Raw genomic sequence first — 16,226 nt, 5'->3', positions numbered from 1 at the left:
AGTTTAGTAATTTATACAGCCTAGTTTGATGTCTTTAACTTTTATCCTGCTTATTTTACATTAAAAGACATATTTATTTGGAGTACAAGTGTCTGAGTCAATTGTCCTTTATAGAGTTTACTTAAATGTTAAAATGTAGGATAGCTGTTTTAAAATGTGTTACTGTGTATTGCCCCATCCTTCTTTCCCCCAAGGAAATCAGTGGATGTATAACAACTTCTCTGTGGTACGTTATAAAATGTTCATAGTAACATTTACCAGTCTGGGATGTGAATCGCTATTGACTGGCCAGAGGCCACCTATGAACTAAGGAAATTACGAAGGAGACCGTGTCTGTCTCCCAGTGTGTGCTGCCGTCATTTAACCGCATGGTTTTTGTCACATGCAGAAATGTTTTAATGTGTATATTTTTAAGTTGCTCATAGTTACTATTCTAAAGTAACAGTAACTTAAGTTCCCAAGTACAATGAAATATTATCTCCAGACCTAGGGCAGCAATATAATCTAATAGAGAAGAGTTGAGCTCACATATTCCCTGTCAGAAGAGATATAGCAATCGTTGAAAACTGACTGAATGTGAATTAGGAAACGTTAAAGTCAGTCAGCACAGGAAACAGGTGGGAACCCGTGTAAGATGTCCCACCCACTGGGAGTTTGCCATCTAACTTGGGAAATAAAGATGTCTATGCAATTAGATGTCTAATATATACATCTATATAGCCATATCTATCTATGATGTCAATTTGTAGTAATAATAAGCACTAGAAGTCTAGAGGAGGAACGTTATTTTTAGGCTAGAAAGGTTTCACAGAAAGGAGATGCTCAAGCTGGACCAAAAATGAAGAAAGAGTAGAATTTGGATGGAGTGTGAGAAAGCAAAATATGAAGGTAAAATACAGTAAAGAAAGCAGGTGGATAAATGGGAAAAGAATCAAAAAAGAATGGATACTCATGGGTATAAGTGAATCACTTTGCTGTACACCTATAATCAGCACATCATTGTTAATCAAGTAAACTCCAACATAAAATAAAAATTTAAAAATTTAGAAAAAATTAAAAAAGAAAGCAGGTGGATAAGCAGAAGCTAAAGTGTATATGTGTGTATATGTATATGCATGATATTGGATAATAATAATAATAGAACCTACATGCCTGTAAAAGCTATATGTACAAATGAAGCTGAGTCCATTCATGTTGGATTATATTTGCTTTCCTATTTTGTTAACTCTTTATACTTTGCTCATGGAGACTTGCAAGTTAAGGGGAAGGAGTGCCTAGATGCCTCTGCATTTCTCCTTGTCATACACTCCTAGGCCAGTTGGTTTCTTCATATCACTCTCCCCCCCCAAACAAGCACTCCAAAAGAACACTGTACATTTTAACATAAATAAATTGATTTATTAATTAATCAATGGAAGAAGAAATTAAGTAAATAATGAGCAATTTTGAAAATATAACTATGAAGTTTTTCTGTAGTATATAATTTTCTCTAGTGTATTTTTACAGTAAGCATCAAAAGCCCAAGAAAATGTGTTTGTCTTTTCACCAGACTTTCACTTCTTGAAATTTATCATAAGGAAATAATCAAAGGTGTTCATTTTAGTTGTATTGTAATAAGAAAAGTCTGGAAATGACCTAAGTCAACAGCAATAGAGTATTGTTAAATAAACATGTCTTAACTATGTAACAGAGTGTTATATATAACCATTAGTTTTCCTTCTCCCTTTTTTTCAAAAGTAAAACACGTATATAGAAAGGAAAGTTTCCACAAATAATATACATTAAAGTATTAGCAGTCATCTGATCCGTGGGTAGGGAACATCCCCTGAGGAAGGAAATGACAATCCACTCTAGTATTCTTACCTGGGAAATCCCATGGACAGAGGAGCCTCATGGGCTATAGTCCATGGGGTCTCAAAGAGTCAGATATAACTTAGCAACTAAACAACAACAAAATGTGCTTAGTACTCTTATTTTCCTTTTGTTCTATAGATCTCTTGAATTTTCCATAATGAACATCTATTTCTTTTTTTTTTAACTAGAAAACAATAAAAGGTACTATTTTGGCACACACACAAAGCTAAAGAATAATACAACTGATCTATTTTATATTCAGTTCTAAACTTCACTGAACTTTTCATATTTGAAACTCTGTTGGTGTTAGAAGTAGCATCAGAATTTAAGGAGGAACAGTATCATAATGAAAGGATCCTGGCTTATAATACTAAGTTGCTACTATCAGTTCTGAAAATAACTAGCTCTTTAAGCTTTGTCAGCTGATACAAGTTCTTGGAGCCTTAGTTTCTTCATAAACTGGAATCATGATCTCTAATCATGTCACATGGGAAAGAGTCAGAATAATTGATACAGAAAAAGATAATACAAATTCAGAGCCTGATGTGGTGATAAAAAACTATCTTTTTCAGTACATGTCATCTTCTTTTCATGGATGATGGAAAGTCTCTTACCATCAAAAGTGAAGTTTTCAGTGAGAAATGTGTACAGAACTTTAAAATATAAAATAGAACAGTAAATGTTATTATTAAGCATGTAATTCTGTTCCATTACTAAGGCTATAGAGATTACCCATTGTGAAAACAAGACACATTAGTGATTAATACCTGGGAGGCAATTTTAAAGGACTCAATAAGTTTCCAGACAAAATGAAGTAAACGCGCTTCTCCTTATTCCTCCCACTAAGTACAATTAAAAGCAGCCCTAGACGTTATATAAAAAACAAACATAAGATTTTGAGAAGTAGAGAAAAGAAAGTAGACAATGCCTAGAGACCTCAAGACCAAAGGGAAAACATGACGCTGAGTTCCCTCAATTTTCTCTTTGCTGTCTTTATCTCAGACTAAGTATTAGAGAAGTTAACAACCAGGAAATACTAATGGATTCAGAGGGGGAAAAAAGCCTCAAGAAAAGGTGAAGCATGAATGCCACACAGAGAACCTTCAACTTCTAACTGTTGGTAATAAGACATCCCTTACCCTCTTTGCCAGGATGGTATCAGCAGATGCCTTATGGGGAGCCTAAACTTTCATCTTCACCTTGCAGTAATGAGACACCCCCTTAAAAGTCAGCAGAGGTCAAATGGGCACCCTGGACAGCCAGATTCATCTGGAAGTAATGAGGCAGCATCCTTCTTTCCTCAGTGGCATGAAGCTAGGATGGTATCAGAGGAGGTCTGCTGACAGTGAAGGTTTACAGAAGGTTCCAAGATACATAATGTCATACAGTGCAATTGAAGATCATTTATTAAACTAAGAACCAGGAAAATCTCTTGAATGAACAGGTATCAACAGGTGGCAACACCAAAACACACAAAAGTTGAATTATCTGACAAGGAATTTAAAGCAGCCATCATAAAATTGTCATTGAGCAATTACAAATGCACTTGAAACAAATGAAAAAATAGAAACTCTCAACTGAGATTTAAAAGATAAAAAGAACAAGCAAATGAAAATTTTACAACTGAAAAATTCCAATAATGAAAGTAAAAGTCTCAGTTCAATTCAACAGTGGACTAGAATGGTCAGAGGAAAGAATCAGTGAACTTGAAGATAGGACAATTTAGAAATTAACTAATTTGAACATTCAAATAGACTGGAAAAAGTGAACAGAACCTCAGAGACCTGTGGGACCATAGCAAGAACTTGAATTCATGTAATCAGAACCCCAATAGGAGAGAAGGAGTGTCAAACTGGAAAAAAGTATGTGAAAAAATACATTTTTGAAAGAATGATCAAAAACTTTACATATTTGGGAAAACTTACATAATCAAGAAGTTGAGCTAGTGTCAAATAGTATAAACCAAATAAATCAATGCCAAGATACATCATAATCCAATTTCTGGAGACTAAAGATTTTTCTGTGAAATCAGTCAGAGACAAATGATACTGATAGGGGTAAACCAATTTGAATGACAGTGGATTTCTCATCAGAAACCATGGTGCTGAAAGAAAACAGTGGTCAACCCAGAGTCTTATACCAGCCAAAATATCTTTCAGGAAAGACAGAGAAAGCAAAACATTCTCAGATGAAGGAAAACTAACAGAATTTCTTGCCAACAGATCTACTGTTTTTAAAAAGTGGTAAACGAAGTTCTTGAAACAGAAGGAAATGATAAAAGGAGAAATATTGGGACATCAAGAACAAATAAATGGCAATTAAAAATAAAAATATTAATTTAGTTCACTTCAGTCACTCAGTCATGTCTGACTCTGCAACCCCATGGACTGCAGCACACCAGGCTTCCCTGTCCATCACCAACTCCTGGAACTTGCTCAGACTCATGTCCATCACGTTGGTGATGCCATCCAACCATCTAATCCTCTGACGTCCCCTTCTCCTTCTGCCTTCAGTCTTTCCCAGCATCAGGGTCTTTTCTAAGGAGTCAGTTCTCATCAGGTGGCCAAAGTATTGGAGCTTCAACTTCATCATCAGTCCTTCCAAGGAATGTTCAGGACTGATTTTCTTTAGGATTGACTGGCTTGATCCCCTTGCAGTCCAAGGGACTCTCAAGAGTCTTCTCCAACACCACAGTTCAAAAGCATCAATTCTTCAGTGCTCAACTTTCTTTATGACTACTGGAAAAACCATAGCCTTGACTACGTCAACCTTTGTCAGCAAAGTAATATCTCTGCTTTTTAATATGCTGTCTAGGTTGGTCATAACTTTTCTTCCAAGGAGCAAGTGTCTTTTAATTTCATGATGGCAGTCACCACCTGCAATGATTTTGGAGCCCAAGAAAATAAAGTCTGTCACTGTTTCCATGGTTTCCCCATCTATTTGCCATGAAGTGATGAGAACTGATGCCATGATCTTAGCTTTTTGAAAGTTGAGGTTTAAACCAGCTTTTTCACTCTCCTCTTTCACTTTCATCAAGAGGCTCTTTAGTTCCTCTTCACTTTCTGCCATAAGGGTGGTGTCATTTGCATATCTGAGGTTATTGATATTTCTCCCCGCAATCTTGATTCCAACTTGTGCTTCATCCAGCCCGAAATTTCACATGATGTACTCTGCATACAAGTTAAATAAGGAGGGTGGCAAGATACAGCCTTGTGGTACTCCTTTCCCAATTTGGAACCAGATGAAGCAAGTTTATTTTGTGAAAGTCGCTTAGGCATGTCCAGCTCTTTGCAACCCCATGGACTGTAGCCTACCAGGCTCCTCTGTCCATGGAATTCTCCAGGCCAGAATACTGGAGTGGGTAGCTCTGTTAATTTTGAGTTTTACTTAATTCAAAAATATGAATTAAGTATAATAAACTTGTCTGATCTTGAGTGTTCTAAATTATGTTTGATAGCTGAAGCAAAAGTTACTAATATTGCCTATGGTTCTCTATGTAGTGGAAATATTTAAGACAGTTGTAAATGAGAAAAGTAAAGGGACTTAAAGTGAGGTAAAATTTCTACAGTTGATTCAAACTGGTAAAATGTCTACACCAGTAGACTGTAATAAGTTAGAATGCATAATGTAATAATCCAGAACAGCCACTAAAAATCTATACAAAGAGATACATTCAGAAATACTATAAATAAGTAAAAATAGAATTCAAAGAATGTTCAAGTAACCCACAGGAAGGCAGAAAAGAGAAAACAAATAGAAAACAGAGTGAACAAACAGCAAATGATAAAATGACAGATTTTAAGATCTAGTATAGCAATAATTATTTAGGGCTTCCCTGGTGGCTCAGATGGTAAAGAGTCTGCCTGCAATGCAGGAAACCTGGGTTCAGTCCCTGGGTTGAGAAGATCCCCTGGAGAAGGGAATGGCACACCACTCCAGTATTCTTGCCTGGAGAATTCCATGGAGAAAAGAACCTGGTGAGCTACAGTCCATGGGGTCACAGAGTCGGAGATGACTGAGCTACTAACACACACATAGCAGTGAAATACAAAAATTTGAAGACAGAGATGGGTTAAAGCAGATTAAAAACACACAACCAAAATGTTTTCTATAAAAAATTCACTTCACACCAAACAAACAGTATAGGAAGATTGAAACTAAAAGAGTTGGAAAAGATAACACCATTGCAAATATTAACCAAAAAAAAGTAGGAGTGGCTATATTAATCTCAGATAAAGTAGGCATGAGAACAAAGGAAATTGCCAGAATACTGTATATTGAAAAAAGTATTCATCTACCAAGAAGACATGAGAACTCTAAATGCATATGTACTAAATAACAGTGCCACAATATATATGAAACAAAAACTGACAGAACTAAAAGGAGAAATACACAAACCTACAAATAGGGTTGAGAACATCAGCAACCCTCTCTCAATAATTGACAACCAGACAGAAATCATTAAGGATATAGCACTGAACAACACCATCAACCAACAGGATCTAACATTTATAGAACACTCCACCCAACAACAGCAGAATACCCAATGGATTGAATCAGTGGATTCAAACTAGAAATCATACAAAAAGGTAGGAAACTTTACAGACTTGGAAACTAAATAGTGCACTTCTAAATAATCTATGGGTCAAAAAGGCAGCCTTGAGAAAACAATGAATTCAGTGACAACAAAAATGCAACATATCAAACATTTTGGGGTGCAACTAAAGCAGCGCTAACAGAGAAATGTGTAGCACTACATACTCACATTATCAAAGAGGAAACATCTCAATTATAACCAAGCTGCCACCTTGTTGTTGTTCAGTCACTAAGTTGTGTGTCTCTTTGCAACACTGTGGACTCCAGCCTGTCAGGCTTCCGTGTCCTTCACTATCTCCCAGAGCTTGCTCAAACTCATACCCATTGAGTTGGTGATGCCTTTTAACCATCTCCTCCTCTCTTCATCCCCTTTTCCTATGTAGGGAATATGCTATGCACAGGCTTGTACTATAATTAACAGGGCTTCTTTGAAAAAGAATGACTTTCTCATCACCCCCAGACGAAGGGCTGGGAGCAGTAAAAAAAGTACATCGTGGAAAGACATCTTGAAAACAAGATGTTGAAGTACTGATGTGACTGATGGAAAACCATTAGTGACTGTTCCCGTAACCAGAGCCTTGAGGGAGTTGCTGAGAAAGGTCGTCACTAACCGAAGAGCTAAACAAAAGTCATGAAAGGCCAGAAGGCTTGACATTGAGGACTGTACATTGTATATCTTTATCCCCGATCTGAGATTGTAAAGAACAGATATCTCTAGAGCACAAACAAGGAAGTAGAAGTTAACAATAAAAGACATGCAAGGATCAGGATCTGGGCTTTTGCCTGTAAATGGCTTCAGACCCCTGAGTCTTCTTTTTCTTTATTTCTGAGTCTTCTTTTTCTTTATCCTTCTGTGGCACTCTTCCCTCAGGTCAGTTCGTTGTTGGTCTGGTCCCAACGTTTGATGCCTGAACAGGGATCTGAACCCTGGCCCCCAATCTTTCCCAACATCAGAGTCTTTTCCAGTGAGTTGACTCTTCACATCAGGTGGCCAAAGTATTGGAGCTTCAGCTTTAGTCCTTCCAAAGAATACTCAGGGTTGATTTCCTTTAGGATTGACTGCTTTGATCTTTTGCAGTCCAAGGGACTCTCCAGAGTCTTCTCCAGCACCACAATTCAAACGCATTAATTCCTTGGCCCTCAGCTTTCTTTATGGTCCAACTCTCACAATCCGTACATGGCTACTGGAAAAACCATAGTTTTGACTATACAGACCTTTGTTGGCAAAATGATGTCTCTGTCTTTAATCTGCTGTCTTGTTGTTGTTCAGCCACTCAGTCATGTACGACTCTTTCCAACCCCATGGACTGCAGTATGCCAGGCTTCCCTCTCCTTCACCATCTCCCAGAGCTTGTGTCAGTGATGCCATCCAACCATCTCGTCCTCTGTCATCCCCTTCTCTTACTGCCTTCAATCTTTCCCAGCATCAAGGTCTTTTCCAATAAGTCAGCTCTTTGCCTCAGGTGGCCAAAGGATTAGAGCTTCAGCTTCAGCATCAGTCCTTCCAATGAATATCCAGAGTTGATTTCTTTAGGATTGATTGACTTGATCTCCTTGCAGTACAAGAGGCTCTCAAAAGTCTTCTCTAACACTACAGTTCAAATGCATCAGTTCTTTGGTGCTCAACCTTCTTTATGGTCCAACTTTATGATCCAGTAGTCCATACATGACTACTGGAAAAACCATAGCTTTGACTAGATGGACCTTTGTCAGCAAATTAATGTCTCTGCTTTTTAATATGCTGTCTAGTTTTGTCATCACTTTTCTCCCAAGAAGCAAGTGTCTTTTCATTTCATGGCTGCAGTCACCATCTGCAGTGATTTTGGAGCCCAAAAAAATAAAGTCTGTCTCTGTTTCCATTGTTTCCGCATCTATATGCCATGAAGTGATGGGACCAGACACGGTGATCTTAGTTTTTTGAAAGTTGAGTTTTAAGCCAGCCTTTTCACTCTCCTCTTGCACCTTCATCAAGAGGCTCGTTAGTTGCTCTTCGCTTTCTGCCATAAAGGTGGTGTCATGTGCATATCTGAGGTTATTGATATTTCTCCCAGAAATCTTGATTCCAGTTTGTGCTTCATCCAGCCCAGCATTTCATATGATGTACTCTGCATAATTTAAATAAACAGGGCAACAATATACAGCCTTGATGCACTCCTTTCCCAAGTTTGAACTAGTCTCTTGTTCCGTATTCAGTTCTAACTGTTGCTTGCTTCTTGACCTGCATACCTATTTCTCAGGAGGCAGGTAAGGTGGTCAGATATTTCCACTTTTTAAGAATTTTACACACTTTGTTGCAATCCAAACAAAGACTTTAGTGTAATCAATGAAGTAGATGTTTTTTGGAATTCCCTTGCTTTTTCTATGACCTGGTGTATGCTGGCAATTTGATCTCTGTTTCCTCTGCCTTTTCTAAATCCAGTTTGTACATCTGGAAGTTCTCAGTTCACGTACTGCTGAAACCGAGCTTGGAGGATTTTGAGCTTGACTTTGCTCACCTGTGAAATGAGTGCAATTTTGCAGTAATTTGACATTCTTTGGCATTGCCTTTCTTTGGGATTGGAGTGATAACTGACCTTTTCCAGTCCTCTGGCTACTGCTGAGTTTTCCAAATTTGCTGGCATACTGAGTACAACACTTTAACAGCATCATCTTTTAGAATTTGAAATAGCTCAACTGGAATTACATCACCTCCACTAGCTTTGTTCATAGTGGTGTTTCCTTAGACCCACTTGACTTCACACTCCAGGATGTCTGGCTCTAAGAGAGTGATCATACCATCATGGTTATCCAGGTCATTAAAATCTTTTTTGTATAGTTCTGTATATTCTTGCCACCTCTTCTTAATATTTTCTGCTTCTGTTAGGTCCATACCATTTCTGTCCTTTATTGTGCCCATCTTTGCATGAAATGTTCCCTTGGGATCTCTGATTTTCGTGAAGAGATCTCTAGTCTTTCCCATTCTATTGTTTTCCTCTCTATCTTTGCATTGTTCACTTAGGAAGGCTTTCTTATCTCTCCTTGCTCTTCTCTGGAACTTTGCATTTAGATGGATATATCTTTTCTCCTTCGCCTTTCACTTCTCTTCTTTTCTCAGCTATATGTAAGGGTTCCTTAAACAACCATTTTGCCTTTTTTGCATTTCTTTTTCTTAGGAATGGTTTTGATCACCGCCTCCTGTACAATGTTATGAACCTCCGTCCATAGTTCGTCAGGCATTCTTTCAGATCTAATCCCTTGAATCTATTATCTATTTGTCACTTCCACTGTATAATTGTAAGGGATTTGATTTAGGCCATACCTGAATGGTCTAGTGGTTTTCCCTACTTTCTTCAATTTAAGTCTGAATTTGGCAATAAGGAGTTCATGATCTGAGCCACAGTCAGCTCCCGGTCTTGTTTTTGCTGACTGTATAGAGCTTGTCCATTTTCAATTGCAAAGAATATAATCAATCTGATTTCAGTATTGACTGTCTGGTGATGTTTATGTGTAGAGTCGTCTCTTGTGTTGTTGGAAGAGGGTGTTTGCTATGACCAGTGCGTTCTCTTGGCAAAACTCTGTTAGCCTTTGCCCTGCTTTATTTTGTACTCTAAGGCCAAACTTGCTTGTTACTCCAGGTATCTCTTGACTTCCTGCTTTTGCATTCCAGTCCCCTGTGATGAAAAGAACATCTGTTTTGGGTATTAGATCCAGAATGTCTTGTAGGTCTTCATAGAACCGTTCAACTTCAGCTTCTTCAGCATTACTGATTGGGGCATAGACTTGGATTACTGTGATATTGAATGGCTTGCCTTTGACTGTAGATCACAACAAACTGTGGAAATTCTTAAAGAGATAGGAATACCAGACCACCTTACCTTTCTTCTGAGAAACTTGCATGCAGGTAAAGAAGCAGCAGTTAAAACTGGACATGGAACAATGGACTGGTTCAAATTGGAAAAAGAATACGTCAAGCCTATATATTGTCACCCTGTTTATTTAACTTATATGTAGAGGACATCGTGTGAAATGCTGGGCTAGATGAATCCCAAGCTGGAATCAAGCTTTCCAGGAGAAATATCAGCAACCTCAGATATGCAGGTGATACCACTGTAATGGTAGAAAGTGTAGAGGAAATAAAGAGCATCCTGATGAGGATCATGAGTTTGGGTAAACTCTGGGAGTTGGTGATGGACAGGGAGGCCTGGCATTCTGTGGTCCATGGGGTCTCAAAGAGTTGGACACGACTGAGCAACTGAACTGAACTGAACTGATGAGGATCAAAGAGGAAAATGAAAACACTGGCTTGAAATTCAACATTCAAAACAACTAAGATCATGGCATCAGGGCCCATCACTTCATGGCAAATAGAAGCGGGGTTGGGGGAGGGGGGGTGGAAGCAGTGACAGATTTTATTTTCTTGGGTTCCAAAACCACTGTGGACAGTGACTGCTGCCATGAAATTGAGAGACACGTTTTCCTTGTCAGAAAAGCTGTGACAAACCTAGACGGTGTATTAAAAAGCAGAAACATCCTTTTGCTAACAAAGGTCTGTGTAGTCAAAGCTATGGTTTTTCCAGTAGTCACATGGATGTGAGAGTTGGACTGTAAAGAAGACTGAGTGCTGAAGAATTGATGCTTTCAAATTGTAATGCTAGAGAAGACTCTTGAGAGTCCCTTGGACTGCAAGGAGATCAAACCAGTCAATCCTAAAGGAAATCAACCCTAAATATTCATTGGAAGGACTGAAAGTGAAGCTCCAATACTTTGACAATCTAATGCGAAGAGCCGACTCACCAAAATAGACCCTGGTGCTGGGAAAGACTGAAGGCAAAAAGAGAAAAGGCTGGCAGAGGACGACATATTAGATAGCACCACTGACTTAATGGATATGAATTTTAGGAAACTCCGTGAGATACTGGAGGACAGAGGGGTCGCGTGCTGCAGCCCGGGGGGTCACAAAGAGTCAGACTCAACTTAGCGACTAAACAACAGCAACAAAATCACGAGTATGTAAAAGAAGAAAAACTGGCCTTCATCAAAATTAAAAACTTTTGTACTTCAAAGTATATCACCAAGAAAGTAAAAAGACAGCTTACAAAATGGGCAACAAAATTTGCAAATCACATGTTTGAAAAGGGATTTCCAGGATATATAAAGAATTCTTACAGTACTTTCAACAGTTAAATATAGGCAAAAGATTAGGTAGATATTTCTCCAGAGAAGATATATAAAGGTTCAATAACACATGATAAGATGTTCAACATCATTAGGGAAGATTGGGAAATAAAAGATTGAGAAATAATGTATACATTAAGTTATTCATTGTTAGAATATGATAAAATATAAACCATAACTATAAAGGAATTTAGAAGAACATTGAAAGCTATTAACAGCATTTGCCTATTTCTAGAATTTATTTATACCATTGTTTGCTTCCTCTACTTCATATATCTCCTTTCTTCTTAATGTTATAAAGTTTAAAATGTTCTATAACTAAAAGGTATAATGTTTTATTTCCTTTCTTAGATTGTATTACTTGAAGCTAGGTGTGTCTTCTGCATTACTTATAACTTGAGATGTATTCAGCTAGGGACCAACCCGTCGCATGTGGGAGCCCCCTGATAAAATCTGCTTCATCACCTAACCTCTGGTTGCTGCAGGTGACGTGGCTGTACGGTATACAGCTCACAGGCTTACTCCTGGTCTGCATTCTTCAGTTTTTCAATTCCATGATTCTTGGATCACTGCTTATCAGTTTCAACCTTTCGGTATTAATTGCAAGAAAACTTCAGGTAGGACTTTTTTGTTTTGTCCTTAAACTTTTAAAAAAACATGTGGTTGTGTTTCATATAGGATAGAAAGGAAAATTTATGACCAAACTCCCACTAAATCACAGTAGGGGCATTATTATTATTATTATTTTCTTTTTTTGAAGTACATGGTGTAGCTTTCGTTTTCAAGCTTTCTGATCTGTCATCATCCCTTTGTTTCGTCATTATTACTTCCTAAAAAATTGGGAGTCTTACTTAAATATAGGATTAGCCAGAGATACTTACTTGAATGCTGTTGGTTTAAAGTTGAAACAAAAGAGAAAAAAATGTTAACTTTTCAAGTGTGAACCCAAGAATGAGAAGAACCTATTGCTTGTGGGAACGTTTGTCACAGTCTTTAAAGTTGGTGGACACCTTGTCATTTGAAGTAGTAACACCACTCTCCCTCATTCTTACATATTATATTATTATTATTATTGATTTTAAGTCAGTTAAAATTAACAGTTTTGAGAATTTGAGGTTTCAAATAAATAAATACCTTGGGACACTTACTAGAATAACATGTTTGACATTCACCTTATCTTTGACTTTATTATGCAAGTAAAATTTCTTAAATTTACATAAAATTTGAGTTAGTTGTCTTTTCCTTATTAAGAGTGTTGCAAAGCCTGTTCTCTGTCTCATAAGCATATGAGAAACATTTCTCATGATCACTTTTAAATCAAGAAGCTGTTTTGTTTTCCATTTGGGGAAGAGTAAATCCTTTTTCTTACTAGTCTTTTGAGTGAGAATTGCTATGGACAAGTCCTCACAAACATTTTAATAAATTGGCTTTTAGCTGACTGTTAGAAACTGTACATCTCATTTATCCTTTTAACTTTAATTAGAAATGAATTATCACTCATCTTTGAACTGTTTAGATATTATTATATTTGATAATCTGTAAAGTTATTTGAGTGTTATAATAAAATTATTATATATCAAAGAGCACAATTTATTTCTTATGCTGGTGTTTTTATTTAATGGGTTATAGTCTGTGACATAAAAATCAGTGGATAACTCATCAAAAGATTTCTTCAGTCAGTATGAGCTGAGTACCTTCTAAGGAGCTCACTCCATACACTGGTTGAAGAGATCTTTTTTTTTTGTTTGAAAGGTTTTTAAAATAGAAAGGACTTGGATACATTCCTTATCATATGGTGCTTATTATTAAGTGATTCATTTACTATTAGAAAATAACAAATTTTAAGCAATGTTACCGCATGAAAATTAGGTTATATTTTCTCTGTATGTTGCATGACTCAATGTTTTAAATCTTTTAAGTAATCTCATTTTAAATGTTTGTGAAGTTAAATGAATATTAAAAAATTAAAACTTAACTCTCTTAATTTCTAGAAAAATATGAAAACTGGAAACCTCCTTAATAGACTTGGGAAACTGTTGTTACATTTATTTTTTGTTTTATGTTTGACACTTTTTCTCAACAACATTATTAAGGTATGTAAATAAAATGATATATTTAATTTAACATTACTGAAGAGTTACTAGTTTTATTTTAAACAGACTCAGTTTTACCTTTGTTTCAGTAACAGGATTGTTTTCTTTATTTTAGTCCTTGATTTCTATTCGCTCTTTAACATGTTCTACTTTGAACCCACCTTTGAGTTTCTTAAACTTTTTTAAAAACTCAGCTTTAAAAACATTTAACAAGCATTTCTCTAAATTTAAAAAATCTTTTTAGGGCTAGTTTTCTGTACTACGGTACTAAAAAAAAAATGACATGATTTTTATTGGGTTAAGTTCGTAAATAAACTAGCTTTATTATCAGAGCCACTTTGATTGATGGAGATGATTTCACCCCTCTGGGAAGGCTGGACCCAGGACAGACCCTTCCTCTAGGAGAGTGACAGTCCCTCCCCCTGTCTGTTGACTGTCAAAGAAAGAAAAAAGACCCTTCACTCAGCCAGCTACATTAAACACCTTTACTCCAGGTCCTTGTCACTATGTCCTTAAACTCCATACCAGTCAGTACTCACCAGAAACATATTTGAGCAGAGCAATCAGCATTTCTGAAAGTTTGGCTGAAAGTTATGCAGTCTGTTCATCTCACCACCCTAGATGATCAGTCATCTGTGTCTGGATTAAACCAGGAGAGAGCTGCATATCTGGACCACTGTTTTTTGACTCCCCCAAAAGATAATGTCTATTGAATTGCACTTGACATTCTGCCAGCCACCTAATGAGAAGAATTAGGAAGAGATACTCTTTGAGACGGCTCACTGTTTTTAATATACCCATGGGCAAAATTTCTCTTGAGTCTCAATTTTAAGACCATAAGGATCTCTTCTAAGCAACTGGTTTGTTTTAATCTTATGACCCTGTGAGGAGCATAAATGCTTTTATTTCCTTCTTTGCATTTTCTGCTACAATGCTTGAGTCCAGATTTGTGGCTCATCTCCAGTGAATATGTTTTGTGTACCAACCTCAGTTCTGGATTAATCATATATTTTTTTCTATCTTCATTTTTCTTCTGATATAATTTCTTCACCCATTTATGTTGTATGAATTTTTGTAAGCCATAAACTAAAAATAAAATAATGTGAGTTAAAATTATACTCATTAATGATAAACACTGGCATTTGTCTCTTCACCCATTGAGGGTTACTGCTGTGTCTTGAATTATCTTTGAGTGAATGGGTCTTACATCAGCAAAGTAGGATTTGTGGACTATGTTCCTGTTTGAGGTTTCAGATCATGATATTATCGGTTTTCTGATTTAAAAAATTGTACTCACTGGGGCTTCAGCCATCTTGCTTTCCCTGAAACCAAAGAACCTCATCTTTTATCTATTTTGCATATTGAACTTAAGCCTAGATTTTGTTTGCAAAAGTGATTCTGCTAAAAAAAAAAAAAAACAGGAAGAAAGAGAGTTTGAAAAGCTCAGCTTTTGAATAAAATAATGCCATTTGCAGCAACGTGGATGGATCTAGAGATTATCATACTAAGTGAAGTAAATCGGACCGAGACAGACACGTATTACATATCACTTACATATGGGATCTAAAATATGATACAAATGAATTTATCTACAAAACAGAAACAGACTCACAGACATAGAAGACAAGCCTATGGTTAGCGAAGGGGAAAGGAGTTCAGGGAAGGATAAATTAGGAGCTTGGGATTAGCAGATACACACTGCTGCTGCTGCTAAGTCGCTTCAGTCGTGTCCGACTCTGAGATACACACTACTACATATAAAACAGATAAACAACAAGGTCCTACTGTATAGTGCAGGGAACTATATTCAATATCCTGTAGCAAATCATAATGGAAAAAAATGTATGTATGTATAACAGAGTCACTTCACTGTATACCAGAAACTGACACAACATTGTAAATCAGCTACTTCACTAAAACACTTTTTTAAAAAAAAAGAAAATCCAGCTTTCGAATTTCTTGATTCTAAGAATTGTTTTGAACATTTTCTAATTTTACACATACACACTATGAAATGGGACACTGAATAAGTGTGTTCCATGGGAAATTATCAGAAAACAATGTATAAGGAACTAATTAGCAATTTTCATTTTCTTTCCCTCCCTGACAGAAAATTCTTAACCTCAAGTCAGACGAACACATATTTAAATTTCTGAAGGCAAAATTTGGATTTGGAGCAACAAGGTATGATTAAATTTAAAGTCTGTGTTTATTTTTTATATTAAATCAGCAGTCTTTAAAATGTAAGTTATCAGTTATTTTCATTTCAGGCTTGTTTTGAGGGAAAATGTAAGGTTTACTTATCTTGTATTGAATTAAATACTTTGCTTTCCTTTTATTTCCTAGAGATTTTGATGCAAACCTATACCTGTGTGAAGAAGCATTTGGCCTTCTGCCTTTTAATACATTTGAAAGACTTTCAGATACTCTGCTTTTTTATGCTTATATATTTGTTCTGTCCATCACAGTGACTGCAGCATTAGCTGTGGCCTTCCGTAATCTCAGGTATGGCATATTTCAGAAATCTAA

General features: G+C 36.6%; 1 protein-coding gene across 2 annotated transcripts in view; it reads left to right on the top strand.

Moving 5' to 3' along the window:
- Positions 1–16,226, top strand: part of DPY19L3 (dpy-19 like C-mannosyltransferase 3) — a 75,674-nt gene that overhangs the window by 35,656 nt on the left and 23,792 nt on the right. For both annotated transcript variants that reach the window (XM_043435567.1, XM_043435566.1), the window contains 4 exons: positions 12,090–12,221; positions 13,596–13,697; positions 15,808–15,881; positions 16,044–16,202. In XM_043435567.1, coding sequence (XP_043291502.1) covers positions 12,090–12,221; positions 13,596–13,697; positions 15,808–15,881; positions 16,044–16,202 — 467 coding nt within the window. The remainder of the gene's footprint in view (positions 1–12,089; positions 12,222–13,595; positions 13,698–15,807; positions 15,882–16,043; positions 16,203–16,226) is intronic.

Source organism: Cervus canadensis, chromosome 18 (assembly GCF_019320065.1).
Source record: "Cervus canadensis isolate Bull #8, Minnesota chromosome 18, ASM1932006v1, whole genome shotgun sequence".
Taxonomy (NCBI): Eukaryota; Metazoa; Chordata; class Mammalia; order Artiodactyla; family Cervidae; genus Cervus; species Cervus canadensis.
This window is presented reverse-complemented; position numbering and strand designations above follow the sequence as displayed.